General features: G+C 44.5%; 1 protein-coding gene across 1 annotated transcript in view; it reads right to left on the minus strand.

Annotated features, from left to right (window-relative positions):
* Positions 1-31: 31 nt before the first annotated feature.
* The window catches only part of CDH23 (cadherin related 23), a 397278-nt gene continuing 370446 nt past the window's right edge, over positions 32-26863 (minus strand). Inside the window, exons 48-69 of the mRNA XM_060274909.2 lie at positions 24408-24524; positions 24042-24266; positions 22256-22425; positions 21406-21543; positions 20598-20720; positions 19703-19880; positions 17751-17962; positions 16759-16953; positions 16381-16491; positions 15158-15287; positions 14080-14343; positions 13388-13549; positions 11750-12006; positions 9894-9991; positions 8809-8929; positions 7811-7890; positions 6007-6047; positions 5430-5490; positions 5010-5139; positions 4235-4357; positions 3737-3850; positions 32-1419 (exon numbers count right to left, since the gene is read on the minus strand). Coding sequence (XP_060130892.2) covers positions 1093-1419; positions 3737-3850; positions 4235-4357; positions 5010-5139; positions 5430-5490; positions 6007-6047; positions 7811-7890; positions 8809-8929; positions 9894-9991; positions 11750-12006; positions 13388-13549; positions 14080-14343; positions 15158-15287; positions 16381-16491; positions 16759-16953; positions 17751-17962; positions 19703-19880; positions 20598-20720; positions 21406-21543; positions 22256-22425; positions 24042-24266; positions 24408-24524 — 3377 coding nt within the window. The 3' untranslated portion in view covers positions 32-1092. The remainder of the gene's footprint in view (positions 1420-3736; positions 3851-4234; positions 4358-5009; positions 5140-5429; positions 5491-6006; positions 6048-7810; positions 7891-8808; positions 8930-9893; positions 9992-11749; positions 12007-13387; positions 13550-14079; positions 14344-15157; positions 15288-16380; positions 16492-16758; positions 16954-17750; positions 17963-19702; positions 19881-20597; positions 20721-21405; positions 21544-22255; positions 22426-24041; positions 24267-24407; positions 24525-26863) is intronic.

Here is a 26863-nt window from a genome sequence, read left to right on the forward strand (position 1 = left end):
TGAATAATAAAAAGCAGAATGATGTTAAAAGTTAGCTTAATGGGCACAGTTTATTCAAACTGCAGACCTTTCACTGTGTGTGTATTGCATCGTATACACACTTCTGAATAAGAAACACTTAGCATTTTCCTTCTTGATAGTTTTATGGAGAGAGAATGTACATGCTGGTATATAGATGAGCACAATGACCACTCTGATTCCTCAGTGTGTACTTAACCCAAACAAGCACCAAACCCTGTGCCCAAGCTGGGAGGGAAAGATCAAACACAGAGTAACTAAATTCATGGATGATGTATTTCTGGTTCCTTTGACAGACCATTCCAAAAACGCTCAACACTTTACTGTTTGAAAAGAAGAAGAAGAAAAAAAGGAGTACACACAAAACACTCTACGTTCAGAACCTCAATTAATATCACTCTTGTTTCTTTTGATGCTGCAGTGTTTTGGTAGGCCAGCAAAATGAACAAATGGCTTCAGTTTCTCCCCACCCCTTGCTTTCTGGAAAGGTGAAAACACAGATAAATGCCAAACAGATTTATGGAGCTTCCTGAAGATTATCACACAATTTGCTCTGTGCGAGTTGATGGTCATAGCATCTTAGCTGCAGCTGGTTAGCAGCCGTCTTCTCCAATCATCACAATCCCCATCACCACCACTAGCCTGATGGTGGAAGAATGTATTTGGTGCAACCCAGGACCTGTTGGGAGAGCCTGGTCATCTCCACCAATGGCACACCGTGGTTATTGCAATTCTAGCCTTAAGTCTGTGCCTCAGGGCCCCCCCATTGCTCTTTTTAACACTTTATATTTTAAAAATAAAATTTAAAAAGTTATGAGTTTAATGATGTGAGTGCCTGGTAGAAGCAAACAGTCCTGAGAACCTTCACCCCGGGGGTTAGGCTCCCCAAGGCTGCCCTAACAGTTAGCTGTCTTGGTCAGGTTTCTTCTGGAACAGGTGGTGGCCAGGCACAAGTGACCGAGGCCTCTGGATTTTCTTCTGCCCCTCTTGTCCCTTGGTCAGTGCTTTCCTCTGGCAGCAGTGTACGTGGGGCCAGGCTTCCTCGGAGTGCTACACCAGCGATGCCACTTCTAGTCATAACTCTGTGATTTCCAGTGGGCTCTCCATGATCACTTCCCTCATTTTGTGCATAGGGGTGGATTTGGCAGACTCAGTGCGGGCGTTCTTGTCACAGAACGCCCCACCGTCGGCAGTCAGTGTCTCCAAGGAGCGGCCCAGCACCTTCTGGTCATCCTCGGGGAGACTGTTGAGGTCAGAGGTTAGCAGAGTACCTGTACTCCCATGGACCACGTGGATTCCATCAGGTCCCTTGAGCTCAATGGGCTGCTTATGTCGGAAGCGGAGGCTCCCTTGGCTTGGACTCCTTTGCTCCTCGTCGTCGTCCAAGTCGTTCTGGATCAGCTGGAACAAAACCAAAGTTTAAATCAACACACCATAGTGCTCCCCATTGCTTAGGCAGCGCTGTTTTCAGCTGCAGTTACATTCGCTTCCTGAGCTAATCTGGGAACAGGATGAAGGTCCTCCCCCTCTCAACCTAAAGACCCTGATTATATCTAGAATTTGGTTACCCCACTCAAAATTCCTATGTTTGTAACACTCAAGCAGTTGGGTGACCTAGCTGATTCCAATGGAAGGAACCGACATGCACATGGAACCTCATTCTCCATTGAAATGACTGGAAAAGCTTGTTTCAGGCTAGGAAATTCTTTGCATATACTGGTGCTCTCACTCCTGAGAAGAGCCCACTGGTTTAGGGCTTTAAGCCTTCATTGCTGGGGAGTGCACGACTCTTGCCAAGCCCTTACTCTTTGCACTGGAGGAGGAACCCGATGTTGCCTTTGCACAGTCGCGTCTTAAAATCCTAATACGGCAAGGACGGCAGTTTCTGCACAGTGAGATGTCACAGAGTAGATTGAAAGGATGAACTATCATTCTGTTTCCAAAGGGAATTTCCTTCAGGATTGGCTGTTACTTAGATGGGAGCCAGCCTGAGATACCATACATCCCATAAAACCAACAAACCACAAATAGCAGATATTGAATACTCTGTTTCTGTATAATGTTGTGCATTATAGGCTTCTGATTTTAATAAGGTGGGCAAGGAGCTTTGAGGAGGGTCTAACCAATGGGAGAGCAGGAAGAAAGAGGATGGTGAGAAGCCTGAGCTAGCTGGAGAGTATTAAGAACTCCTGGTTCAGGTAGAATAGAAGCAAGGGCAGAAGGAAACCGGATTAGACAAAGATTGCAATCAAGCGCAAAGCATTAACCGGTTCACCACTTCTGTTCACTTGGCTTAACGTACTGGGCAAACAGCAAACAGAGAGATTATAGAAGAGAAACAAAGTGCTCCCTGAAAATTCTTCACTCTCTGGCTACAATCCAGCAAAGTAAACTTTTCCCCAATGTGCTTAAACAAGTAGTTTCTCCCCAGTGTATTGCTGTTTGTTTCATTATAGCCTTCATAAACTGATGTGCAAGGAATGTCCTGTTACTATCCCTCCCCCCCCCCTTCCACAAAATCCTGGTTCAAAACTCTCCTTGCAGCTACAGTTCTTGATGTTTAAAGATCATGTCCTCCTATTTTTCACCTCTCTTTCTCATGCCTTCATCCTTTAGAACTTTTTTTTATTGCACTATCTTCATCCCTCATTGCTGTGAGTCTACGAGCTCCCCTACAAAGTTCCCATTTATTAGAGAATTGCAACTTTCCTTTTGTGAATAACTGATCTAGGGTTTTCTTCTCTTTTCTATATATGCCCCTTTTGGAAGTGTGATTACTTCACAGTGGTTGGCAAGGGATTCTAATGCCTAAAGCAGAGGTTTTCAACCTTTTTGAGTCCACGACTCCCTTAACCAACTTCATTCTTTCTGTGGCACCCCTGTGGGGTAAGCGGCCCAGTTATGTCACCCCTTGCCTGCAGAGCTGGCAGCCTCTCAACCTTTTTTTGAACACCCTCCCTTGTGGAGTGTTCCTTAAGCCTCCTCTCCTCTCCCGAGTCCTCTGGGCAGCTGCTACTGCCATCCTGTTCTCTGAGCTGACCACCTCCACCCCCCACCCCAGAGAGAGGTGCCTCCCAGGGGCACCATTCACCTGTGGAACTTCTAGCCACAGCTGCTGCAATAAACAGAATATGCAAGCCTTTGGGACACAAGAGGGCATGGGAGGAGGGAGGGAAGGAAAGAGGAACAGAGACCAATGTTGACCGTGGCACCCCTGACCTGATCATTCAAGGCACCCCAGGGTGCCACAGCACACTGGTTGGAAACCAGAGGCCTAAAGAATTAATTAGCACCGCAAAAGCATGCAGTACTGCACTGAGAACATGAACAGACATGCCTAGCATGAGACTTTCAGTGCCCGGGAGGAGTTAGGACACAGAAGAAGTAGCTAATTCAGTGGGACGTGTGCGGGCAGAACAGGTCTGGGCACTCCGTGACCTTGCAGAGTTGGCCTGCAACACATCCTCCCTGACCGCTAGCTATGCTGACGGCTGCTGATGGGAGTAACACCTAGAGAGACACAGGTTGCGCAGTCCTGTGGTGGAGAGGGGCTCCTTCTGCCTGTTTCATGGAATTCCTGCACTCTTGTGCTACAGAGGGAAACAGCTATGAGCATCACGCAACAGATACCAAAGGGTACAGTTCTGAAAAGCAAACACTACATCCCAAAGGGCACAACAAGCATTTTCAAGAACTCCCATGCACAAGCAGATTCTACCTCAGAGACTGAGGACTGGTCCCCATGACTGGTGGTGGCTTTATGCACCATCCGCTGAGCAAGCAGTCTCTTCAGTCGCATGTAATCATCCAAGACTACCTTTAAGAGAGAGCCCTGGAAGGAGGGAGGGAATGGGCAACAGGATAAATTACACTCGGGCCCTTTGCCACGTTGTCCCGAAACTTGATCTGTGTAGGGGATCCCCATGAGAAGCTACTCTAAATCCAGATATCCTCTCCATTAAAAATAAAAATAATAATGGCTGAAACATTTACCCTTAAACCTTCTAATAAATCCTCTTGAATCACACCTTGTATAATAATCCTCATTAAAATGGGATTCTTGCCACATAGTGCATTCTGTGTGACTCTCCAAAACAACTGCATTCCAAGATTGGATTGCAGACTAAACATGGTGCTGAGAGCTCTGTCCTCTGGCCAAGTAGTGCCACAAACTTGAACATTTTACTGAACTAAGACTGAGAATAATAGAACATACCTTGATGGGCCCTTCTCGCATGATCTGGCCTAGCTTGGCAATGTTGTCGTATTCCTGAATGGCTGCTCTCAGATAGCGATCTTCTTCGGGTTTGGCAGCCGAAGGCTCTCGGCCAAATGTTCCCTAAAAAGAAGAGGTTTTTAAAATAGCTTCTCTCTCTCTCTCTCTCTCTCTCTCTCTCTCTCTCTCTCTCTCTCTCTCTCTCTCTCTCTCTCTCCAGACCTGAAGGAAAATCCATCTGGGAATCTTTTCCAGGAACACTGCTCACTTCCCTAATGCCCCTTGCTAACGTCTGTCTACACAACATGCCCACCTCCCGTTGATCAACTCCCTTTCGCAAAATTTAATTACCAAGCAGGGCATGCACCATGTTGAACAAAATCTCATTAACATTGAACAGCAAGTACATGCTATATGACTGACTCTAATTTTCCATGAAGTGCACCATTGCAACTAGTCTTAGATTAGGAAGCTCTAAAGTTAATGTAGCAGCTGTTGATTGCTGTTGATATGCCATTGCTGTGGCCTCTTCCTACTAGGCCTGGACGAGAAAGACATTAAGAATAGATAAATGAGATATTCTAGCACAAGGGGATGGTGGCGATTGACAAATAGTGCCAATTCTAATTTATTCACACAATCAAAATGTGTTCTGTTGCTTCACATGATTTTGAATGCTGAATTTTATGCTGGCACAGGCTACAGGCAAAAATTAGGACGTTGACTATACTGTGGCTTCAACCACAGTAGAGTAAGCAAGCAGATGCTCTCTCACGTGAGTCCTGGCTGGGCTGTTCCACAGGTCTGTTATTTCACTGAGGTTCTCAGGCAGGTCATCCTCATGCTCAGCTTGTGCTGCTAGTTCCAGGTTTCTGCAGAAAGGGTCCAGCCACACAGGGTTGGCTCTAGAAAGGATACAGGATGCCTACAATAAACAACTGCAATGGGAAACCATTCAAGAAAAATCCACCCGTTTGGCCCACATACTTTTCAATATACTATCTCAGATAACTTTAAGCACTCCTTTTCTTTAAGCTCATGTTTTCAAAGATTGCACTACCGGTATATACTTCGTAATGTATCATCCACCTTCATAGGTGCCAGAGGCCAGGATTGCCTTTAATTAGGCATGGTCAGCATTCGGATAGCCTCTTTTAGCCAGCGTTAAACCTTTCAGAAATTGTTGACAACTCACCCATCAAAGGAATATTTATTTGTGTTTGGCATATCCATGATGTCCATGAAACCTCGGTTACCTGAAGAAAGCAATGTGTCAAATTTATCGAGAACCATTCACATTTGTTGAGTTTAGAGTTTGACTTGTAAAAAACCGATTTTTGTTGCCCCTGTGCTTCTACCAGCAACCAGACACACACTAACGTATCAGCTAAAGTTTTCCTCACTACTTATCGTCATGTCAAATAAAGTTTCACAGTTTAGCCTTTGTTAGTTTGCTTCTAATACAAGCAGTTTAGTCTAGAATTTATATCCTTCATTTATTTACTTTTTTATGGAGTAGTCAATGGAGTGCAACAGGCTGGCAACACAACATCAATTGTTTTTCAGACTTAATTAATTTCACTTCCAGTTGACTGGAAAAGCAACACTTTACCAGCACCAAAGAGTCAAGGACTGGAAGCAACCCAGGCCAAGCTGCTGGTCTTATTATTCACCGCATGGTGTTATGAGTGATGGCTATCTCATCATATTCTTCAATGTCTATTTCCTTCCCAATGGGCCTGGAAAAAAATGAATCTTCCAAGATCTCTTACCTGTGGAACCGGCCACAATTGCTTTCAGTTTTCTTTTGTGCCTGCAAGACACAAAATAACTAAGGAGAAAGAGCACAAGAATTGTGTTGTGAAGTCTGTTCATCATATGTGTAATGTGATCGGCCCTTTAACATCCTCTCACACACTGTTCTAAACCAGTAGAAGACTACAGTCAGACCTCGGTTTAAGTACACCTCGGTTTGAGTACTTTCAGTTTAAGTACTCCGCGGAACCGTCTGGAACGGATTAAGCCACTTTCCATTACTTTCAATGGGAACGTTCGCTTCAGGTTAAGTACGCTTCAGGTTAAGTACGGACTTCCAGAACCAATTACACTCATACTTCGGGTTAAGTACGCTTCAGGTTGAGTACTCCGCAGACCTGCCTGGAACAGATTAATCCACTTTCCATTACTTTCAATGGGAAAGTTCGCTTCAGGTTAAGTACAGAATTCCGGAACCAATTGTGTACTTAAACTGAGGTACCACTGTATTGGTTGAGAACCTTTGCTACAGAGTTCTTTTGCTGAAACTGGGTTTCCTCCCTAGTTTCCTCCCCCCAAATCTTGAAGTACCCGTATATTCCGGCGTATAAGACGACTGGGCGTATAAGACGACCCCCAGCTTTTCCAGTTAAAATATAGAGTTTAGGGTATACTCACCGTATAAGAAATACGACCCAGCATATAAGACGACCCCCAACTTTTGAGAAGATTTTCTTGGGTTAAAAAGTAGTCTTATACGCAGGAATATACAGTAATTCTCTGTAATCCTAAACATATTTAAATATATTAGAGAGGCTATGTTTTAATCCAGTTCAGTTGTGCTCCTTGAGATATGCTAATATACCTAATATTTTAAAATAAACAAAATATTGTTCCACCTCTCAAAGGAAGCACCAGAAAACAAATTTCTCTCCCACTGAACATGCAAAGACCTGTTGCATGTTTCCTCGTGCAACTCAGCTTATGGCCCTGATGCAGAAATATTTGAGTATAGCAGCCAAATCCCTTATCATGAACTTGGAAGATGAATCCACTTTTGGCAGCAGACAGAGAGTGCAATTCAAAGGTGTCAGACAGCCATAAATCACCAAAAAGGGAAATTCCCTCTCGGCAACCTGGGAGCAGGGCTGACAAACTTAGTACACACATGTAAGAGAGAGGGCGTGCGGAGAGCAGCCCACTCTGCTTACTTCCACCAGCTGGGAGAGCAGCAGCAAGAGCAGCAAGTCTGGGAGGGAAAACCAGGAAGTGGGAAAGAAGGGTCCAGGGCTCTGCAGAGTCCTGGAGGCTCAACTCCAGGTTGGGAGCAGGGGAGCAGGGGAGCAGGGGCGGAGCTAGCTTCAGCAGGGGCTGGAAAGGAGGGGGTAGGTTTGGGACCACGGAGGAACCGTAGAGCCAGGAGGAGGGGCGTTTGGATACCCCGTCTTAAATGCTGGGTCAGAGCCCGCCAGACGCCATTGCGGGCTTCTGCCCCATGCTGAGCAGACATGATTTGAGACATCTCACCGCTGTATATAGAATGCACAATAAAACTCTGAAAATCCAGACGATGTGTGGAGTGCTTACTCGGGAGTAGCCAACACCCATCTGTGACAACACACTTCATCCCCTTCACCCTCCCACAAGGCTATGTTCTGTGGTGGAAATCTACAGCCATTACTCCTTTTGGAAATCCCTGAATCAGAGCTTCCTCCTCTGCAGTATGCAAGGGTTTGATGTCAGGTGCAAAAGTGCATTATTATTTTTTGTGGCATCTGAAATACTCTGCCCTACACAGTGCAGGTACTGGGGGTTACTCACGCTGTTCTGTAGTACCAGTTCATGAGGATGAACAACATGGCTGCCAGGAAGAGTAGAATAGCCAGAATAATTATTGCCATCTAGAAATGGTAACAAACAAAACAAAAACAAAACTAACTGTTACAGCAGGGATAAGATGTCTAGGAAATGGCTTGGCTACTGACTCAGTGTAAATTGGGGTACAGGTCTAATGAGGTCTGCCAGATCTTCCCATTTGGCCTGCTAGGCCATTCTGCCCAAGCTGCCCATAACCTGATGTCATATATGATTACGAAGAGGCTGGTCCAAAAAAATGGCTTCTGAAGCACCACCACAGCTGTTTGATGGGACTTCAAAGCACAGCACAGAGCTCCCTGTGTGGTGTGCTCTGAAGCCCTGACACCATTGTGAATTCAAGTGATTGACAGGCCCTCACTACCTGATAGACATGGCCTGCAGGGGTAGGGGAGATAAGGATTTGGTCGACCATCACCCCCCCCCCATTGTAAATATTTGCCCTAACGAGGAGATATCAATATCTGACTTGGTGATTCCAAACTGCATTCATGCCCAGGTCACAGGGAGAGAATATAAAAGGAAATGAATGGTGAATCCATCATTTAATGGTCACTCTAATAAAACAATGGCGAAACCCAACATCTCTTTGATACCCACCACTACAGATTCCTGTCATGAAAGCTCCTTTCCATATGGATTTAGGACTTGTACCTGCACTCTTTTCACAAAACAGTTAATATAAGGTTGCCTTATATACACAAGTAAGTCTTTTTGTGTGTGCTTTTAAATTCAACAGGTGCATTTTGTATTATCTTGGCAGCTGCATGCTTTTTAAAAAATCATGAACCTTGTTGCAGCAAACGTAAGGAAACAGTTTATGAAGGGGCAGTTCCTTTCAATGCAGCCAATTCCGAAGAATGTGGGAGACCTCCCTGCAAAAAGCCTGAGAGCTGGAAGCAAAGTAAGTTTGAGAGAGGGAAGGACCCCCACCTCCATCTTACCTGCAGTGCCGACATGTCGTCTGGAGCCCTGGCAGTGATTGCTGGTTGCACATCCAAGACGTTGTAATTCCGGAAGAGATTCCGCAGCTGCTCCTTATTCTCATCAATCATCTGTATTACTCTAGGAAGAGGGTTAAACCTTTATTTATGGATTCATCTTCCTAGTGTTGAAAACACACTTTTAAAAAAGTGTTTATGGCAAGAATGATCAACCCTCACCTCCCAGCTATAATTTCCAATTCAAGAGATTCTGGAAGCAGGAACTCATTCCATTAAATTGCATCAGAAGCGTCATGAAGCCCATCATTCAAATTCTTTTTTTTAACATAGTTTGGGGACCTGTCGCCTCCAGCTGTTGATTGACTCCAGCTCCCATCAGCCCCAGCCAGCATGGCCAAGTATGATAGGAATTGTAGTTCAGCATCACCTAGAGGGCTGCAGGTTCCCCATCCCTGCTCTTCAATCAGGTGAGACTCACAAAGGAATGGGACTGCTAGATTAGCAAGAAAAGGCTTTGCACAAATCTCTGCCATAAGGCAACAACAACCAAAACCCTTTCATGGAGAAGTAATCATTATGTGAACCTGAAGGGCTGTTTCAATTTAATATTTATTTTCAGTTATGATCAGCAGAGGTTGCTGGGGTTGGCTACCAATGCTTGAGGGTCTTTCTATCTAATATAAATACTAGTATCAGATGCCAGCTGACCAAAGCATTGCCAAAACACTAGGACCTGGGTCTAAGACTCCTCGTGCTTGTGACAGGAGAGGTTGTTCTATCCAATGACATTATGCAGCCTGTCTCAATGTGACACAGTGCTAAGCATGGTTAGACCCATGTTTTATATTAGCAGCAGAACTGAATGAATCTTTAGCTGTCTATCCACAAAAAAGTCTCTTCCTAACTGCTGAGGCTTAGCAAAGGCAACTCTGTAGAGGAAGAGCCATTACGGTGTGATATGGCTAAGAATAGTCATGGGAAAGTCATGGTCAGCTCAAATCTCATCTAAGCCACGAACACATCGGTGTGTTTCTTTCTGTGTTCAAATATAAATCTACATAAGAGGAGACACATGGAATCTTTACCGTTCAACATCCAGAATCCGGTTGGTTTCCCGGTTCACCACATGGATCAGCAATTCTGTTTGGGCAAAGTTCACGCGGCCTTTTTTGTCGACGTGGAACTATGGTATGGGAGACAAGAGAAAAAGGGTGTCCCTTCTCCTATCCCACCGATCACACATCTTCTTACCGTGTTTCCCCCTTTTTAAGGCGTAGTCATAAAATAAGCCATAGCAGCATTTCTAAGCATTTGAGAAATATAAACCGTACCCCGAAAATAAGCCATAGTGATAGGCGCTGTGTGGAAGAGAGCACTGAGCTCCCCGAGTCAGCAGCAGCAACGCCGGCCGCAGCAGTGTTTGCTGAGTCCTTTCTTGCTTTTGGGACTTGGTTACTGTGCTGGCTTGGGATGGTGTGTGTGCAATTGCTGTTGCTGCTTCGTGTTTTTCAGCTGGATTCTCTGGGTTCTAAGCACTTTCCCCCGTTTGTTTGCGAAGCAGCACTCGGCTGCAGCCCCTGCCTCTCCCGGCGGCTGCATCGATCCCCAGGAGGCTGCATTTGATCGCTATCTCCTTTTCTATTTCTTTTGTCTTTGAGCACCCGGCCCCGCCCCCTCTCCCCTTCGTGGAATGAAGAACGGAGTTTTAGCAGCATTTCCTCATTATAAAAAAAAGGTCAGGAACTTTTACTTTAACCTCAAAAATGGGATATTTCCTCTCTCTAAAAACAACTCTGACCTGAACACCAATAAAACGGGGGTAGATCACTTCCAGTTTATAAATCCGCAAGTAGATCGCAGTCTCCTGGAAGTTGGGCTCTATACTTTGGCTGATTGCAAGCCTTTGCATCTTTAAAAAACAAAAACCATGCGCTTCTCAGTCTTAATTTTCCTTTAATTCATCCCCCTATACCCTCCTCCAACCATTGCCTCCTTCCATTTATCCATTCCTTACCCCCCTCCCTCTCTCCCCACTTCCCTCACTCCTGTGCGATCTCATTGCTTTTTCTGTTGTGTTGTCTATTTTATATTTAATATTATTACCCTTTATGATGTTATTTTTTCCCTTGCGATAATTATTTATTTTTTATCTTTAACTAACTTTCCTTTCCATATTTTTCCATATATAACTCAACACTTTCCCATTCCTTCTTAACTCTTTGGATAGAGTGCCCCCCCCATTATTATTGTTAATTTTACAATTCCTGGATTTTTTATGGAACCGAACAGCTTGGGTGCTTCAGAATGTGCCTTCTGTTGCTACAGGGCTATGGGGCTTCACTATTTGACCCCCCCCCCCAGGTTGGGATTTTTAAAGTAGTTCTGTGGGTCCCAGGGCGCAGAATCACCCCCGATCCTTTCCTTTGTCTAAACAGACCTCTTCCCCCCCTGACTTTGGAAGGCTGTGCTTCAAGGGTGATACCAGGGGTTTTTTAAGACCTGCGCCTCTTAAGGATTGTTACGGTCCATAACTTCCATTGCTTTCTACAGGGTTGGGGGTTTAAAGCACTGCCACCCCCACCCCACCCTGCAGGTGCTCGGAACTGGCAGCGCCAACAACGCGCCCAGCAGCGCGCAGAAGAGAGCACTGAGCGTCCTGAGCCAGTGGGTCCCAGTTGTACCAGCACTTTTTTTAAAAAAAGACACCCCCTGAAAATAAGCCACTGTGTGTTTTTTTGAGGGGAAAAAGTTATAAGACGGTGTCTTAAAAAAGGGGAAACACGGTACATTTCCCTATGACTAGAAGGCTCCAGGGCATACACTCCCAAAGGCTGGTTTTGCCAGGAAATTGGCCAGTTTTCCACCTCTATTTCTTTGACTGAGAAAGAAAGATCCGCTGCTTGTTAAGAAAATGAACGTGTTGCCACAAAGCAGCAGTTACCTGAACATCATCCGTATTGACAATGGCCCCCGTGATGTTTGACAATAGGCTGATGAACTCTTCCTCAAATTGCCGTACTTTATCTGGGATCTCATTGATTATAATCTTCACCCGTTGGTCATCCCGCAGGATATAGATCCCCACAACTGCAGTGTCGTTATGACCAGCCAGGTCTGAGGCCATGACATCCACCACAAAGTAGCCAGGATTGTAAGCAGTGAAGAGGTCAAAGGTTCGAAGAATCCCGTCTAGGTTACCTTTGAGAAGAACCAACAAGTGACCCTGCATAGTCAGAATCATCACATAATGCAGCCATGTTGAGATTGCACCATTTGAGGCTGCGTGTGGGAGACAGCATGCTTTTCCATTTAAAAACCTTCCTGAACTAAAAAAGTAGCACAGCAGGTTATAATGTTTTAGCCTAACCACCTCTCTGAAGTGCTAGTTTTGTAAATGCTCGCGATATTTTTTGAAGAAAGTGGAACATTCAGTCATTGCAGCCTGAAATGGTATATACCAAACAGGACTGTACCACCTGATTGCTCTGAATATATGTGGATTAGCCTTTAGTTTAACTCGCTTCCAAGACCAATTAAATGGTGGCTCCCTTGTATTTGCAGCAACCAAGATCTACCTAAAGAGGAACGAAGCAGGCAGAGTTTTTAAGTACAATAGAAAGACCTGTTTTGTCCTGTGACACTGTTATACTCAAAAACCTGCCACAGTATAGTGCAAAGTTTCCCAAACTTGGGTCTCCAGATGCTTTTGGACTACAGTCCCCATCATCCCTGACCATTGGTCCTGCTAGCTAGGGATGACAGGAGATGTAGTCCAAAAACAGCTAGATCTCCAAGTTTGCGAAGCCTTGCTATAGTGTAATCTCCAGCAAAGAGATGATGAAGATAATTTAAAGCAGTCTTTGTTGATGTCAGCATCCCTGTCAACAACTTTTCCCAAGCATGACTGAGTAGCAACCTTATGGATTATATGACCATGGCTCTATTAGCACACATCATTTTGCCTTTACGAGGGCCGGCCCACCCATGAGGCAAGGTAAGGCGACTGCCTCAGGCGGCAGAGTCCACAGAGACAGCAGATCCAGATGTCTATCTTTTCTTCCCCCCTTTGCTCCTGATGTTGATCTTTCCTCACCCATTCTTCCGTGACGGGGAAGTGGGCACAATTTTGGGGTCTGCCTCAGGTGCCAAAATCATAGCTGCCAAGTCTCTCGTTTTTTGCGGGAAACCCCCGGATTTTAATCAGTTTCCCGCTGTTATCCCGAATAGAAAAAAATCCCGTAAATCCCCCGATTTCCTACCTGCCAGGGAGGACCCTTCTGCGCTTGTGTGGACATTTTGGGTGCTGCTCTGCCCATGTCTGGGCACTGGAAATCGGGCATAGCAGCACCGGAAGTCGCTTCTACGCATGTCCAGGCATGCGTAGAAGTGACTTCCGGTGCTGCGCCACTGCTGATCCTGGATTTTTCAATGGAAGACTTGGCAGCTATGGCCAAAATATGTTGGTCCGGCCCTGGCCTTCACTATGTAAACTTAGCAGGGCTAACCAAATGCAGCACAAACAAGCGAGACAGTTCACTCGGCATGGGTCCCTCCCCATGCATGCCATTGCCTCTCTTACCAATGCTGAAAATGTTGGCCACCTCCTCAGAGTCGTTGGAATGTTGCTTGATGTAACGGATACCCAGAATGCTGTACAAGACCAGGCTATTGTTTCCCACATCGGCATCCAGTGCAACAAGCTTGATCAGTTCGGAACCCACTTTTGCATCTGTTGCTACCCCTTTCGGAAAGGGAGCAGGGTGGGGTGAGGCAGAGAAGTAACAAAGGAAAAGTCCCAGAGGGAGAGAATAATAGAAGTATAAGTCAGTTCTTGGGAAATAATACCTACAGCAAGGGTGGCCAACCTGTGGCCCTCTGGGTGCTGTTGGACTACAATTCCCATAAGCCCTGGCTAGCATGGCCAATGATCATGGGAGTTGTAGTCCAAGACAGATTAGCCGCCCCTGTCTTAAAGATCCCAATGTACATTGTGGTAAAGAGAGGTCACTAGTCCCCCATTCTGAATGTGCTTATGCACAAATCATATACAGTTTTGCCACCTCAAAAAACAGTAGCAAAGATTTTTACATCAGTCCTAAAATTTTACTTATGATTTTTTCTTTTGCAAATTAGCTTTGCCCACTTTGCCTGATTATACTAAAACCCAGTCTGTAAACCAAATGAAAACTAGGTAAATTATTTTTCTTTTCTTTTCTAAAAATCCCAGTAATTCAATTAGAATGGGCATTGCTCAAGTGGAATCATCCCTACCTGCTGTGTATTCTGATTTGGTGAACCGGGGAGGTTGGTCATTGATGTCATCCAAAAAGATCCGTACTTCTTGCAGAGTAGCATCAGTGCTGAGATCCATGGCTTGGATCCTGCTTGCCCGGCGACCCTGGGGAGGTGACCAGTTCCTATTGCTAGAGGCTTTGACAATGATAGAGTAGAAAGCTTCTTTCTCTCGGTCCAAGTCCCGCAACACCTGCAATTTTCCTTCCCGACTCAGCTGGAAATTATTCTCTCTGTTACCAGCTAGAAAAAAATGAGAGAGAAAACTAGTCCGTTTTGTTTTAAATTTGATCCTCTCTAAAAATGAGATTTCTGTAGTCATATTAGTGTGGGTGGGGTGGATGGAGAGGAGATAGACACAGTAATTCCAATTAGGTTTCCTCCATTTCTTTCACCCTTCAATCCCATTATCCAGTGTTCACAGGCTAGTCCTACCAAGTGGGCACTCAGCAGTGCAGCTTGGGTAAAGGTAAAGGACCCCTGGACGGTTAAGCCCAGTCAAAGGTAACTATGGGGTGCAGTGCTCATCTTGCTTCAGGCCAAGGGAACCAGGGTTTGTCCACAGACAGCTTTCCATGTCATGTGGCCAGCATGACTAAACTGCTTCTAGTGCAACGAAACTCTGTGGTGGAAGCCAGAGCGCACAGAAACGGCGTTAACCTTCCTGCCACAGTGGTACCTATTTATCTACTTGCACTGGTGTGCTTTTGAACTGCTAGGAAGGAGCTGGGACAGAGCAATGGGAGCTCACCCTGTCGCGGGGCCCAAGAGGCTCAGTGGCTTAGACCACAGTGCCACCAGCTCCTGCAGCTGTGGAACTGAACTTTTAACCACACACACATGAATACATACATAGAGGCAACTCCCCATTTGTGCACAATCGGCATGCACACAACTGCTGATGCACATGCTGTTCTTGGCATCGCAAGTGGGCAGCAGTGGAATGGGGTAAATGGGGAGTTGCCTACCTCTCTCTCTCTATAAAACACTGATGATACAAGCACAAGGCAGCGTGAAAACCATCCAAGGACAGTCGAGAAAAAGAAATGAAGTCTACCTGCAATGAAGTAATAGACGATAGCATTGGAGCCCTCATCAGCATCTACTGCTCCAGTGACATTGCCCACAACTGTCCCAGGACGTGAGTGTTCAGGCACAGAAAGAACCTGGTAAGGGGGAGACCCTTTCTGCAGGGGATGTTGGGAGAGATGGGGAGATAGAGAGGGGAAAAAAACACATGTTAAAAGGTAGCAAAAATAGACAAGCATAAAGTCACAAACGGTAAACAATGTGCAAGACTATCAACAACTGACTGAATGAATTGCATTTGGGGATGGGGGACTATCAGGTCACAAATAATATTGAACTGCAAGCAAAATATTTTTTTGAACCTCAAATAAAATTCGAGGTGCGACCAATAATACAAGATATATAAAGACAGCTAAAAGAAGCAACCTAACTTTTCCCTTTGCTCTTCCTTGAAAGTCTTAGCTATTTTCTTTCTTTCCATTTAAAGAGCTTTTTTAAAAAAATCCCTTCTCCTTTACTAATTTTTAAGGAGTTAAACTGTCATCCAAGTATAGTGGTACCTCGGTTTTCGAATGTCTCCGTAGTCAAATGTTTTTGTTTTCGAATGCTGAAAACCCAGAAGTAAGTGCCTCAGTTTTCGAACGTGCCTTGGAAGTCGAACAGGAAATGAGGCTTCTGTTTTGAGTTTTCCGTATTGAGGGTTCTAGTTTGAGGCTTCCAGAACGGATTACGTTTGAAAACCAAGGTACCACTATATCTATACATACACCACTCATAAGATTTTAAGATTCAAAAGCTGCAAATAAAAAAAGCCTGGAGAGAAGGCTGAACAGTGCATAGTTTGATACAACAACGTTGTGAACTCCTAATATCATAGCATAACCTTTTTGCTGAAAACCTCCCTGACATTATGCCAAAAACTACACTACCACCCTTTCCCAAATGTCTCCCACGCATAGATCTCAGGCAATGGGTATTTCCTAGTTGTCTGCTGCCGTAGCAGAAATGAAGCGAGAAGAAACTTTCCCCTACGGATAACTTGACATTTCTCTAAGATCAAAGGATTCCCAGAATTTCCAGGGACTCCGAGAAACTATTACGCTGAACGCATTCTGCAAACTGCATCCTGCGAGGTGGAGGTAAGAACAACCATTCCCTGTATCGCTCCCGAAGGGACCCCATTGTTATTTTGGGACCTGGTATTCCACAGCTCCAATGAAGTCCAAAAGGGGAAGGGATAGACCTGCTTACAGGCGGCCTCAGGAAGACGGGCTCGTTGTCATCTATATCATCCAGAGCCACCTGGAGGGGCTGCATGGTCTCGTAAGGTGGTTGGCCTTGGTCACATGCCACAATGATCAGCTGCAGGAGGAACACACACACACACACACAAAACAACAACAACAACACCTGGTCTGTAAAAGGGAAGCTCAAAAGCTCCGGAAGGAAACCAACGTTTATTCCCCCCTTTTCTCCCCATGCCAAAGGGAAGACTTTACTCCCTAGTCAGTCCTTTGAGTCAGAAAGGGGAAATAGGTAACAGGGGCATTTCATAATTTAGTATATAAAATGAAGAACCACATGGGCTACTCCCGCGAAAGGCCCAGCGTTCCTGACCAGGGGACTTACGCTGTACACAGCTTGCTTCTCTCGGTCCAGCCTCATTGCCGTCTGGATGAGCCCGCTGTTTGGGTCGATGGTGAAGTATTCCCAGTCTTTGTTCCCTGCGCCGGTTTTGAGGAAGCTGTACTGCACAGCTCCATTGAGACCCTCGTCCTTATCTGTGGCATAGACTTCATACACGTTGGATCGGAGAGGAATTTCCTGTTTGCAGACACAAATATTGTATCGCCTAGTAGGGAAGCTTTTAAGGATACAAGTCTAGAAGCATCTATTGGGGAACTGCATGTCCTATGAACCATAAATCCTTACACACACACACACACACACACACACACACACACACACACACGCTTCCCTTCCTTAAAGGTTCGTCAAAGCAGAATGGCCTGCCAAACTTGTACTTAGAGCTCTTGCGGCCAATACCTTTAAACCTCTGAACTTAGAAGCCTATAAGCTTCTAAGCAGAGCCCCTGATGTGCAGGAGCACCATCATGTTCTCAGGACAGCTCACACATTAGATCAAGTTCGTCAGCACTCACAAGCTGTGTAATACATGCACAGCTGAGGAGAGCAGGTGAAAGCAAGACATCCTCCTCCTGTTCTAGCCCAGTTTGAAGTGTCATGTTAACTCAAGCTGAGCAATAGACTTTTGTCTTTGTACTCATTCGTTTGCATTGCTGCCACCTGATGGGCAGATGCATCATTTCACTTCTAGTCATAGTTCATAAAGAAAAGCAGAATTTTGATTCCCCCCCTCGATAGTGCAGTCAGAGTGATTGTGTGTGTCCTAATAATATCTAATATCTAAGATTGAGAATGATCAAATATGCTTCTGTTCAGGAAAGTAGGTAAGAGACAAAGCACGGATCAGAGCAGATATCCTTTTGTTGCGGAAATCTACACCATTGAATCAGCTGTCTGCATAAAGCTATAGAAGGCCAACCCTGGGCTACTGTATCATTTATCAGAAGCATGAGAAATTCTAGATAGGGATTTACCTCTTTAATGTGCAAGATAGTTCCATTGGGGGGGCGGATAAATAACGGGCGGTTATCGTTGATGTCAATAACATCTACTTGGAGCATAGTTGTTCCCCAGAGAGGTGGTCTCCCTTTGTCAGTGGCCAGAACTGTGAGGTTGAACCTCTCGTAAGACTGTAGGCGCCTGCGAGTTGTTATGAGCCCGGAGTCCTTGTGAATTCTGAAGGCATCTACAGGCAGAAGAGATGGTACGGATACTGCATTAATTATTCCACTGCAAAAAAAAACCTTTGCAAGTTTACTTCAATAAACTTATCCAATAAATAGCAAAATGGAGAAAGAGGAATGTGTGTGAACAAACAATAAATTCATTCATCTTCAATTTATTTACTGTACTCCCAAATGATACGTCAGACTAAATAATCGAATCCAGACAATAAGTTTAGTAGCAACAGCACATATCTAGCTCACGCAGCAAATTTCATAGTTTTAGGGCTGCCTATAAAAATTTATTGGAAGTGCTGACGTTCCTGTGGAAACTCAGAAATCACTTCTACTTTTTTAAAAAAAAGCAGATAAAAGGCTAAACAAACAGCATCGAAAAGGTTGAAACTGTTATTTTTAGTTCTCTCCTTAAACAAGTGGGAATGAGGATACAAGTTTCAGAAGAAAGGCGATTTCCCTTTGCCTCAAATAGCGTAGTGGTTAAACGAAAACCTCGGAGACCAGGGTTCAAATCCCCACTCAGCCATGAAGCAGAGAAGGAGCTTTCAATATTTCCAGACCCAGGATCCACCTTTAACCCAAACAAGCATTTGGAGACCTCTTTCTTTCTTTCTTTCTTTCTTTCTTTCTTTCTTTCTTTCTTTCTTTCTTTCTTTCTTTCTTTCTTTTTTTGTTATGATGGTGCTGCTGCTATTGCAAGCTGTTAGTGGGTTTTGACCCACCAGTTGAAGACCAACACTCTAGAGCAGGCTTTTCCAAACCTGGGTCTCCAGCTGTTGTCGGACTACAACTCCCACCATCCCTAGCTAATGACCATTGGTCAGACATGATGGCAACTGAAGTCCCAAAACAGCTGGAAGCCCAAGTTTGAGAAAACCCTGCTCTAGAGGAATTTTCCTGTTGAGTTACTATGGGCAGACCCACCCACTGGAAGGAGTGTAATGAATATTCAAGCCAAGCAAGTCTGATCATGGGGTGTGGAATGATGCAGGAGAAAGGCAAAAGGCTTTGCAGCTGATCTCATGCACCTCTGGGGACACTCTAGTGGTTGTCAAGGCAGCAGGTTTAGTGGCACTGACACCAATTCTTCTGCGACTGCTCCTTACAGGCCTGGTAATAATGCTTCCTTGCTTTTCTCATTTTCTCCATTCCCTGCTAGACCCATTGCTCAAAGGAGAAGAAAATCTGAGAGTGGAAGTTAAGCAGAAGAAAAAGCAGAACAAAGAGGAAGAAGTGTACAGTGAGAAGAAAGGACAAAATCTAAGTGGGGGGAAATTGAGAAGATGGTAAAAAAAACTGGTCTGGATGGAAAGCTATTCTGAACCTGGGTGATGCAGGGGAGGGTAGAGTTTCCCCAGCCAACCTATGTCTTCAAATCTATGTTACCTGACCCTCCCTATCAAGGGGCATTAGGAGGAATTGAGCCATATCCAGATGCCTTCCTCCCACTTGACAGAAGAGAGATGAAGCAAGAGAGAAAGAAAAAGCCAGCACGGTCTCCTGGAGAGATCTGGATTCAAGATCTACCTCTGCACTGACACTTCAAGTAATTAAGTGGGAACAGTAACCCAACCCGCAGGAGTATTGCATTACAAATCATTTTGCCCATTGCAACTCCTATGTGAAACTGGTAATCATTAACACCAATAATCAAGAACATCATACAAAGCAATATGGTTTTAACCCGCCTCGCTCTCTTTCTTCCCACCTCTCTACAAACCTTATCCATTCATGAAGCTACATACCTACTCCAGGTCCTTCAATATTGTAGGTCACTATTCCGTTGTCTCCCTCGTCAAGGTCAGTAGCAGTCATCGTGATCACAGAAGTCCCTCCCGGCTCGTTTTCATACACACTGGTGCTATACTGCTTTTTGGCAAATTGGGGTCGGCAGTCATTGATATCCAAAACTGTAATCACCACCTGAAATCAGAGCAAACCAATAATGTAGTTGTGGGCGGAGAAGCCCCTTAGAAGACTGAAGCACATCACAGTCCTCCCATCACAATGGTGCACATATCAAGTGGATACAAAAACCTCACTTAGCTGGCTCATCTTTTTTTTAATGGGTATTTTTCTAGGAATCGGCCCCTACAGCTTTATCTTCCAATCTGATCAGAAGAAGTGCTCTAGTCTGCTATACAGAGTGCAATCTCTAAAGAGCAGAGTACTTATTTCCTGATTGGGAGATAAAATTCCTTTGCCCGATCTTTAGGGCTTCTGTTGCCAGTGCTGTGAAGCATCACAGTGTTAAGATCACAGATAAAGACCTCTCCCTGCTCTTTAAGGCGGCATTTCTACCATTCCAGAGCATGTGCAGTTTGTGTTATGTGTCTGTGGTCTGCAGGCGTCTAGGCTGTGTACAGATGCATACACACATATACTCTGGCCATACCTACTGCTGGTGATGTGGCCCTTGGAGGGGTGGCTGACCACCAATGCTTTCATGCAGTCACAACCTTATGCACATTTGGTGTTACTGCACTTAACTTTTCTTCTTTTCTGTACTCTCAGTAAAGTTTGGAATTGAAATACTGGGTGTCGTTATAAATGAGCAAAGCAGATATGCTGTTCCTTTGCCTCTTGCACAGAGGTGCATTTTCCAAAACATGCAGTGAAGCCTCCATGTCACTCGATTACCTGCACAGAGTTCTCTCGGCGGTTCTCACTAGAAATGGCCCCTGGATTGTCTCTGGCTACAGCAGTCAACATATAATGATCTTTCTTTTCTCGGTCCAGGGTTGACATAATGTAGATATCTCCCTGGAACACACAAAGACCTTCAGAAAGTTACTGGATGCATTCAGGCACCATTGTGGAAACAGCGCATTTGCAAGACAGAGCACGTTGCTCTTCCTTCTTGGGCATCAGCAGGGATTCAGTTGGACAGTAAGTTATTTTCCTATATAAAATGACATTTGCAGTCAACTGAAGGTTAGAGTGTTGAACTAGGACAGGGGAGACCAGGGTTCAAATCCCCACTTGGCCGTGGAACTCACTGGGTGACCTTGGCCAGTCACTGCCTTTCAGCCTAGCCTTCCTGACAAGGTGGCTGTAGGGATTAAATGGGGAATCATGTATGCTTTGGAGAAAAGGTGGGCATCTAAATGAAATAAATAATAAAACAGAATAAACATCTGCCTGGATTGAATCACGTGAGTCCACTTTTGAATCCAGGTTCTGTCGAGTCCATCCCTAGCTGTGAGTATTTGCATCCAACTCTGCTACTCGCCTCCTGGCAGCATATGAGTTCTTTATACACACACTTCTCTTTTTCCACCACCTGCCCTCTGATAGTCAGGGGTTCTCAGGCAAATGTGGGAGTGGCTCTGCTATCCACTAAATTGTTAGTAGTTGTTCAGTAGACCTGAATACAAGTGCAAGGTAGAGACAAAACTCAACGGAGGCTTGGCTAGTCAAAGGCTTACAGGCTGGCTTAGTTTATTACCGTGTTGGGGTTGATCCCAAACTTGCCCTCCCCATCTCCCAGGCTGTACTCGATCTGGGCAAAGCGTCCTGAATCGGCATCTGTGGCATGGACCCTCAGAATCACAGTGCCTAGTGGGGCATCCTCAAAGACAGCTTTCTGTAATAAACACAAGAGAAAATGAGCAGACATTTTGACTGGTATCAGACCCAATTCTAAAGGGGTATTGGACCCAATGCATGCCATGAACTGAGTGGTGGAGCTGCCTGCCTATCACCGATGACAAAGCCTAATCTGTACAACAAACAATCAGCTTCAAGATGTGTTGATGGCAATTAGGTTACATTCTTGGGAAAAAAAAAACCATAAGACTGATTCACAGAAGATAGGTCTATTGATGGCTATTAGCCGATAAGGTTAAACAGAGTGCTCCTTTTCAAAAAGGCGGTAGGACTCCGAGGACCTGGTAGAGTAGGCAGTCAACAGGGAAATGCTTCGCCATCATGTCCTTGCTAGTGGATATTTGTCTGGTCAGAGGTAGATTTCAGACTGGATGGACTTTTGGTCTAGCAGCGGTTCTGTGATAGAACATAAGCCCCATCTAACCCTGCACCCACCTCACTCCCCACAATATATTGTGAACCAGGGGCCACCGACCTTTTCACACCCATGAGCTTCTTTGGATTCAACCCCTTCCTAAATTGCATGCAGTTATACGGTTAGTTTAATGTGATTCTTATCATGGAATCTCACACCGCAGATGGTAAGCTGTCCTGAATGTTAGTTATGCTCCATAGAGCTGTTTCAGACAATAATATTTCATAGTAAATTGTTTCATCTGATCCTGCTTCCCACCTAGACATCAATTCACCTGGTAGGATGGTTGGCTGAAGATGGGGTTGTTGTCATTGATATCCACAATTTCTAGGTGCACTGGTATCTCGGCTGATCTCCGGGGAGATCCGTTGTCAGAGGCCCGAACAGTGAAGTTCAGCCATTGAACTTCTTCATAGTCCACCGTCCTGTTGGAAATTACTTTTCCTGAAAGATAAGATTATGACTGCCATCTTGACTGATGCTAATTTTTCCTCCCACCTCTCTGCAGCCTTCTAATAAACCATTCTGAATGGGCATTAAAAATAAAATAAAAATGACATGCCCGCAGACGGCTGGTTCTACTATTGGAATGGCAGACAGTTAAGACTCTCTTGCAGCCCTTGAGACAAACATCTAAATGCTTATCCAGAAACATATGTCCAGGGCCATTGCTAAAGAAAATCTTAGGGGTCTGGTGGTCATTTCATGCTAGGAATGAAGCTCCACTTGGCTGGAGGCAAATAACACTTCTGATAAACATTTATTTTATTATCTACTACTTAGTTACAACTGTCTCCAAGTAGGATACAACAGAAATAAAAATTGGTTAAAACTTTAAAATCAGAATTCAGTTAAAATGCTTGCTGGAATAAGCAAGTACAGTCGTACCTTGGTTCTCGAACGGAATCCGTTCCGGAAGTCTGTTTGACTTCCAAAACATTTGGAAACCAAAGCATGGCTTTTGATTGGGTGCAGGAAGCTCCTGAAGCCAATTGGAAGCCGCGGAAGCCCTGTCGGACATTCGGGTTCCAAAGAATGTTCACAAATTGGAACACTCACTTTCGGCTTTACGGCGTTTGGGAGCCAAAACGTCCAACTACCAAGGCGTTTGGGATCCAAGGTACAACTGTATTTTGTGGGTACCGGAAATGCAACATCAAGGAGGCCTGTCTGACCTCCACTAGGGGGCCCAGAACAATGAACTCCCAGCTCCTGTTGGGTACGAGCCATGCATATGAACCACATGGGACCACAAATAGTGATTCTGCGGAGAGCTTGCTGAACCTCTGGTGCCCATTGATTTCTGGATTACAAGTAAAAAACATGCAAGTACATCTTTCAGAGCTTCCAGACTGGCTGTTTACAACACTGAACAATTTATTGAACACTCCTCCGGATAGTGCCATACAGAAGTTATACGACACTGCCAGCTAACGGTTTCTTACTGGACTTTTTTGCAGTTAGAAAAGTGATGGGATCATTGCACTAGAAAGTGAAGGATAACAACAAAATTTTGTGCCAATAACTAGCCCATCTGAAATGACCTTTTGTACTGCCCATCTCCTAAAAAGTTAGGTCCAAAAGCCTAAATTTAGTTTGTAATCTCCTTGGGGGAAAGGACATGTTGTTTGGGGCTTTTGTTTTTTGTTTGGCTTATGCTACACTGTAAAGCACCATGTAGAGTGATGGCACTATGTTAAGTAGGTCTTCATAATTAAACAATTTCTTCAAATTACGAAGGAAACGAATGGTGCAGGATTCTTGAACGTACAGGAGGTATGTTTAGAACTTGCCAAATGAAGTTGGCTATCAAGGTCAGCCCTAATAGAGACCTGAGTGAAGTAGAAAGGTTTCATACCAACATTTTTTTCATAAGACTGCATTTTTTTGTTCGAGATGCTGGCCAAAGGCCCAAACAATGAAACTTCCTGTGCCATTGGAAAAACAATGGGAAATAAAATGGTACATTTCCCCTCCCCCATACGGAGAATCTTCCTTGGGGATCCCTTAGGCATTTCCTGGTAAGAACAGGGGAGGGGGCTCCCATGTGTCCCACCTACCTGCTGAGCTGTCTTCCAGCTGGACATATCCCTCAGGTGAAAGGTCGAGTAGCTCATAAGTGATCTGACCATTAGCACCTTTGTCTGGATCTACAGCTGACACGGATATCAAGGTGGTCCCTGGAGTGGCCCCTTCCAGGATCCTTTCCTTGAAAAACAGTGCCCCGAAAGGGCGGAACCGAGGAGCATTATCATTGACATCCAATATGTTTACTGTCAGCTTTGCTGTGAGAGGCAGAGATGGGAGAACACAAAAGAGTAAGGATAAAACACCTGAATGTTTATCAGACTGATACTCTCTCCTTTTCAGATCTCAACACCATCGCATGACTCAGTTTAATGTGAAAATTACAGGAATTACCGTACCATTTGGCACACTAACTGAGCGGTCCACCACGTCACTGGCGTTGTCATAGACGGAGATGGTGACTTCGTAAGTGGCTACGAGCTCCCTATTTAGAGTGGACTTAACTTTCACAGCACCTGAAAGTAAGAAAAAGAAGGGGGCAAATTCTAACTAAATAGCATACTCAAACCATGGGAACAAAAGCTTTCACAGGCCAAAGAAGTATGTTCAGCTAACAAATGTTTACAAGCTTCTTAGTCTCTTTTCACCTATATTCTCCCTAGCCAGAAAACCCATCTATAAACACACAGCACATTCAGATTCCTTTTGTTCAATCCAACCTAATTCTGCACCATACATTATTTAATATTTTGGGGCGACTGTTTTTTACATTTCTTTTGTATCCCACATACTTTTATATTATGGACAAAACTTGTATTTCTTCAACGGACCTGGATAGTTTGTGAGAACGATGACTCACTCTAAGTTAAATGAGTTCAGATATTGACTAGAATATGCTTTCAGTTCTATACAGAATGTGTATCAAGGCATACTTGCTGAGAAAGGGTTTCCAAATAATCTGAACAAGGCTTCAGTCATGAACACTAATACAGTGGTGCCTCGCTAGACGAATTTAATTCGTTCCATGGGTCTTTTCTTATAACGAAAAAATTCGTCTAACGAATCCCATAGGAATGCATTGAATTTTTTGAATTTTTTTTTTTGCCCATAGGAACACATTAATTGAATTTCAATGCATTCCTATGGGAAACCACGATTCGCTAGACGAAAACGAATTCGTCTAGCGAGGCAACCTCCGCTAGAAAAAACCTTTCGTTAAGCAAAAATTTCCTTAAGCAGGGCATTTGTTAAGCGAGGCACCACTGTACTAGGAAGTAGACCCTATTAAACACAATGGTATTTACTTCTGAGTAAAAATATACAGGATCGCTCTCTTAATCTGGCTCCTGTGACCAGCTAAATCATGATGTGGCCTCATCACACCTTTCAGGTCTGCCTCCTTTCTGTGACATTCATGGTCTGGTCTACCTTAGCATAGCAAACTCATATGGAGCCACAGCATTGCGTTAATGATGCTGCATGAGGAATAGATAAAATGCTGCCCTTGTGCAGAGAGAATTTAATCTATGATGCCCCTTGGGTAAAACACTATCTCTTAGACCAGGCATAGGCAAACTCATCATCCCTAGCTAACAGGACCAGTGGTCAGGGATGATGGGAATTGTAATCTCAAAACATCTGGAGGGCCGAGTTTGCCTGTGCCTGTCTTAGACTATCCCCTTCTTTGCAAGACTGTTGTTCGTATAAAATGAGATAATAAGATTCATACAAGTCTCCCTTAGCTCCTTCAAAAGTTGGATTAGAAAAGTGGTAAAAGAAATTGCAAGCTGACCACTGTGGGCCTTAAGGGTCAGAACACCAAATTTGTGTTACACTGTATTCAGGACTCCTTGCTACCCTGCCCTATCCACCAAAGCACAGAATGGAAGTTCACTTACCCTAAAAAATCCTTGCCCCTCCCACTCCCTAGAAGCTAGGTACTTCCGAGGAACTTTCAGCATTCAGTCTGTGAAGGCTGTGACACAATGCATGGAAGGCATGTCTTGGCTGCTCTTTGCCAGCAAGACACAAACTGGCACTGAACCAGGGATGGTGAGGATGAGAATGGAGGAGGTGTCGACTGAGATGGAAAGAAGACACTGAGCACACACATAGAAACAGAAAAACCAAACCTGCAGGTCTGAGAGCCGTAAGGGAAATAAGAAGATTATAGTTAGTTATAGTTGAAGTAAAGCAAGTAGCCATTCAAAAGTGTACAGAGAAAGCAAAGGGAGAGGCAGAAAGGGCAAGGCAGGCATATAAAAAAGGGGGAAGAACAGGATGTGAAACGGAAAGAGAAGCAGAGGTGGGAAGAAATTAGAAAAGGTGGGAGAGAATCTTCCTCACTGTATTCTGTCCTTAACTTAATGGCTGCTGTGGCCAGGAGAATCTTGCCCAGCTTTGGCAGTTGTGTCCACTGCACCCTTTCCTAGAAAAGGCGGATCTGGCTACAGACACAGTGATACATACCTCGGTCACCTTCCAATTTAGTTACAGGTAGGTAGCCGTGTTGGTCTGAGTAGAAGCAAAATAAAAAAATTCCTTCAGTAGCTAGCACCTTAAAGACCAACTAAGTTTATATTTTGGTATGAGCTTTCGTGTGCATGCACACTTCTTCAGATACACTAGAGTATCTGAAGAAGTGTGCATGCACACGAAAGCTCATACCAAAATATAAACTTAGTTGGTCTTTAAGGTGCTAGCTACTGAAGGAATTTTTTTATTTTGCTTCCAATTTAGATTACTGTAATTCACTCCCTGTGGAGGAATCCTTGAAAAGTGTTCAGACATTGCAGCTGGTGCAAAACAGCCAAACCTCTTGTGGTATACACCTTTTTAGACCACATTATACATG

Source organism: Zootoca vivipara, chromosome 5 (assembly GCF_965207765.1).
Source record: "Zootoca vivipara chromosome 5, rZooViv2.hap1.1, whole genome shotgun sequence".
In the NCBI taxonomy this organism is placed as follows: Eukaryota; Metazoa; Chordata; class Lepidosauria; order Squamata; family Lacertidae; genus Zootoca; species Zootoca vivipara.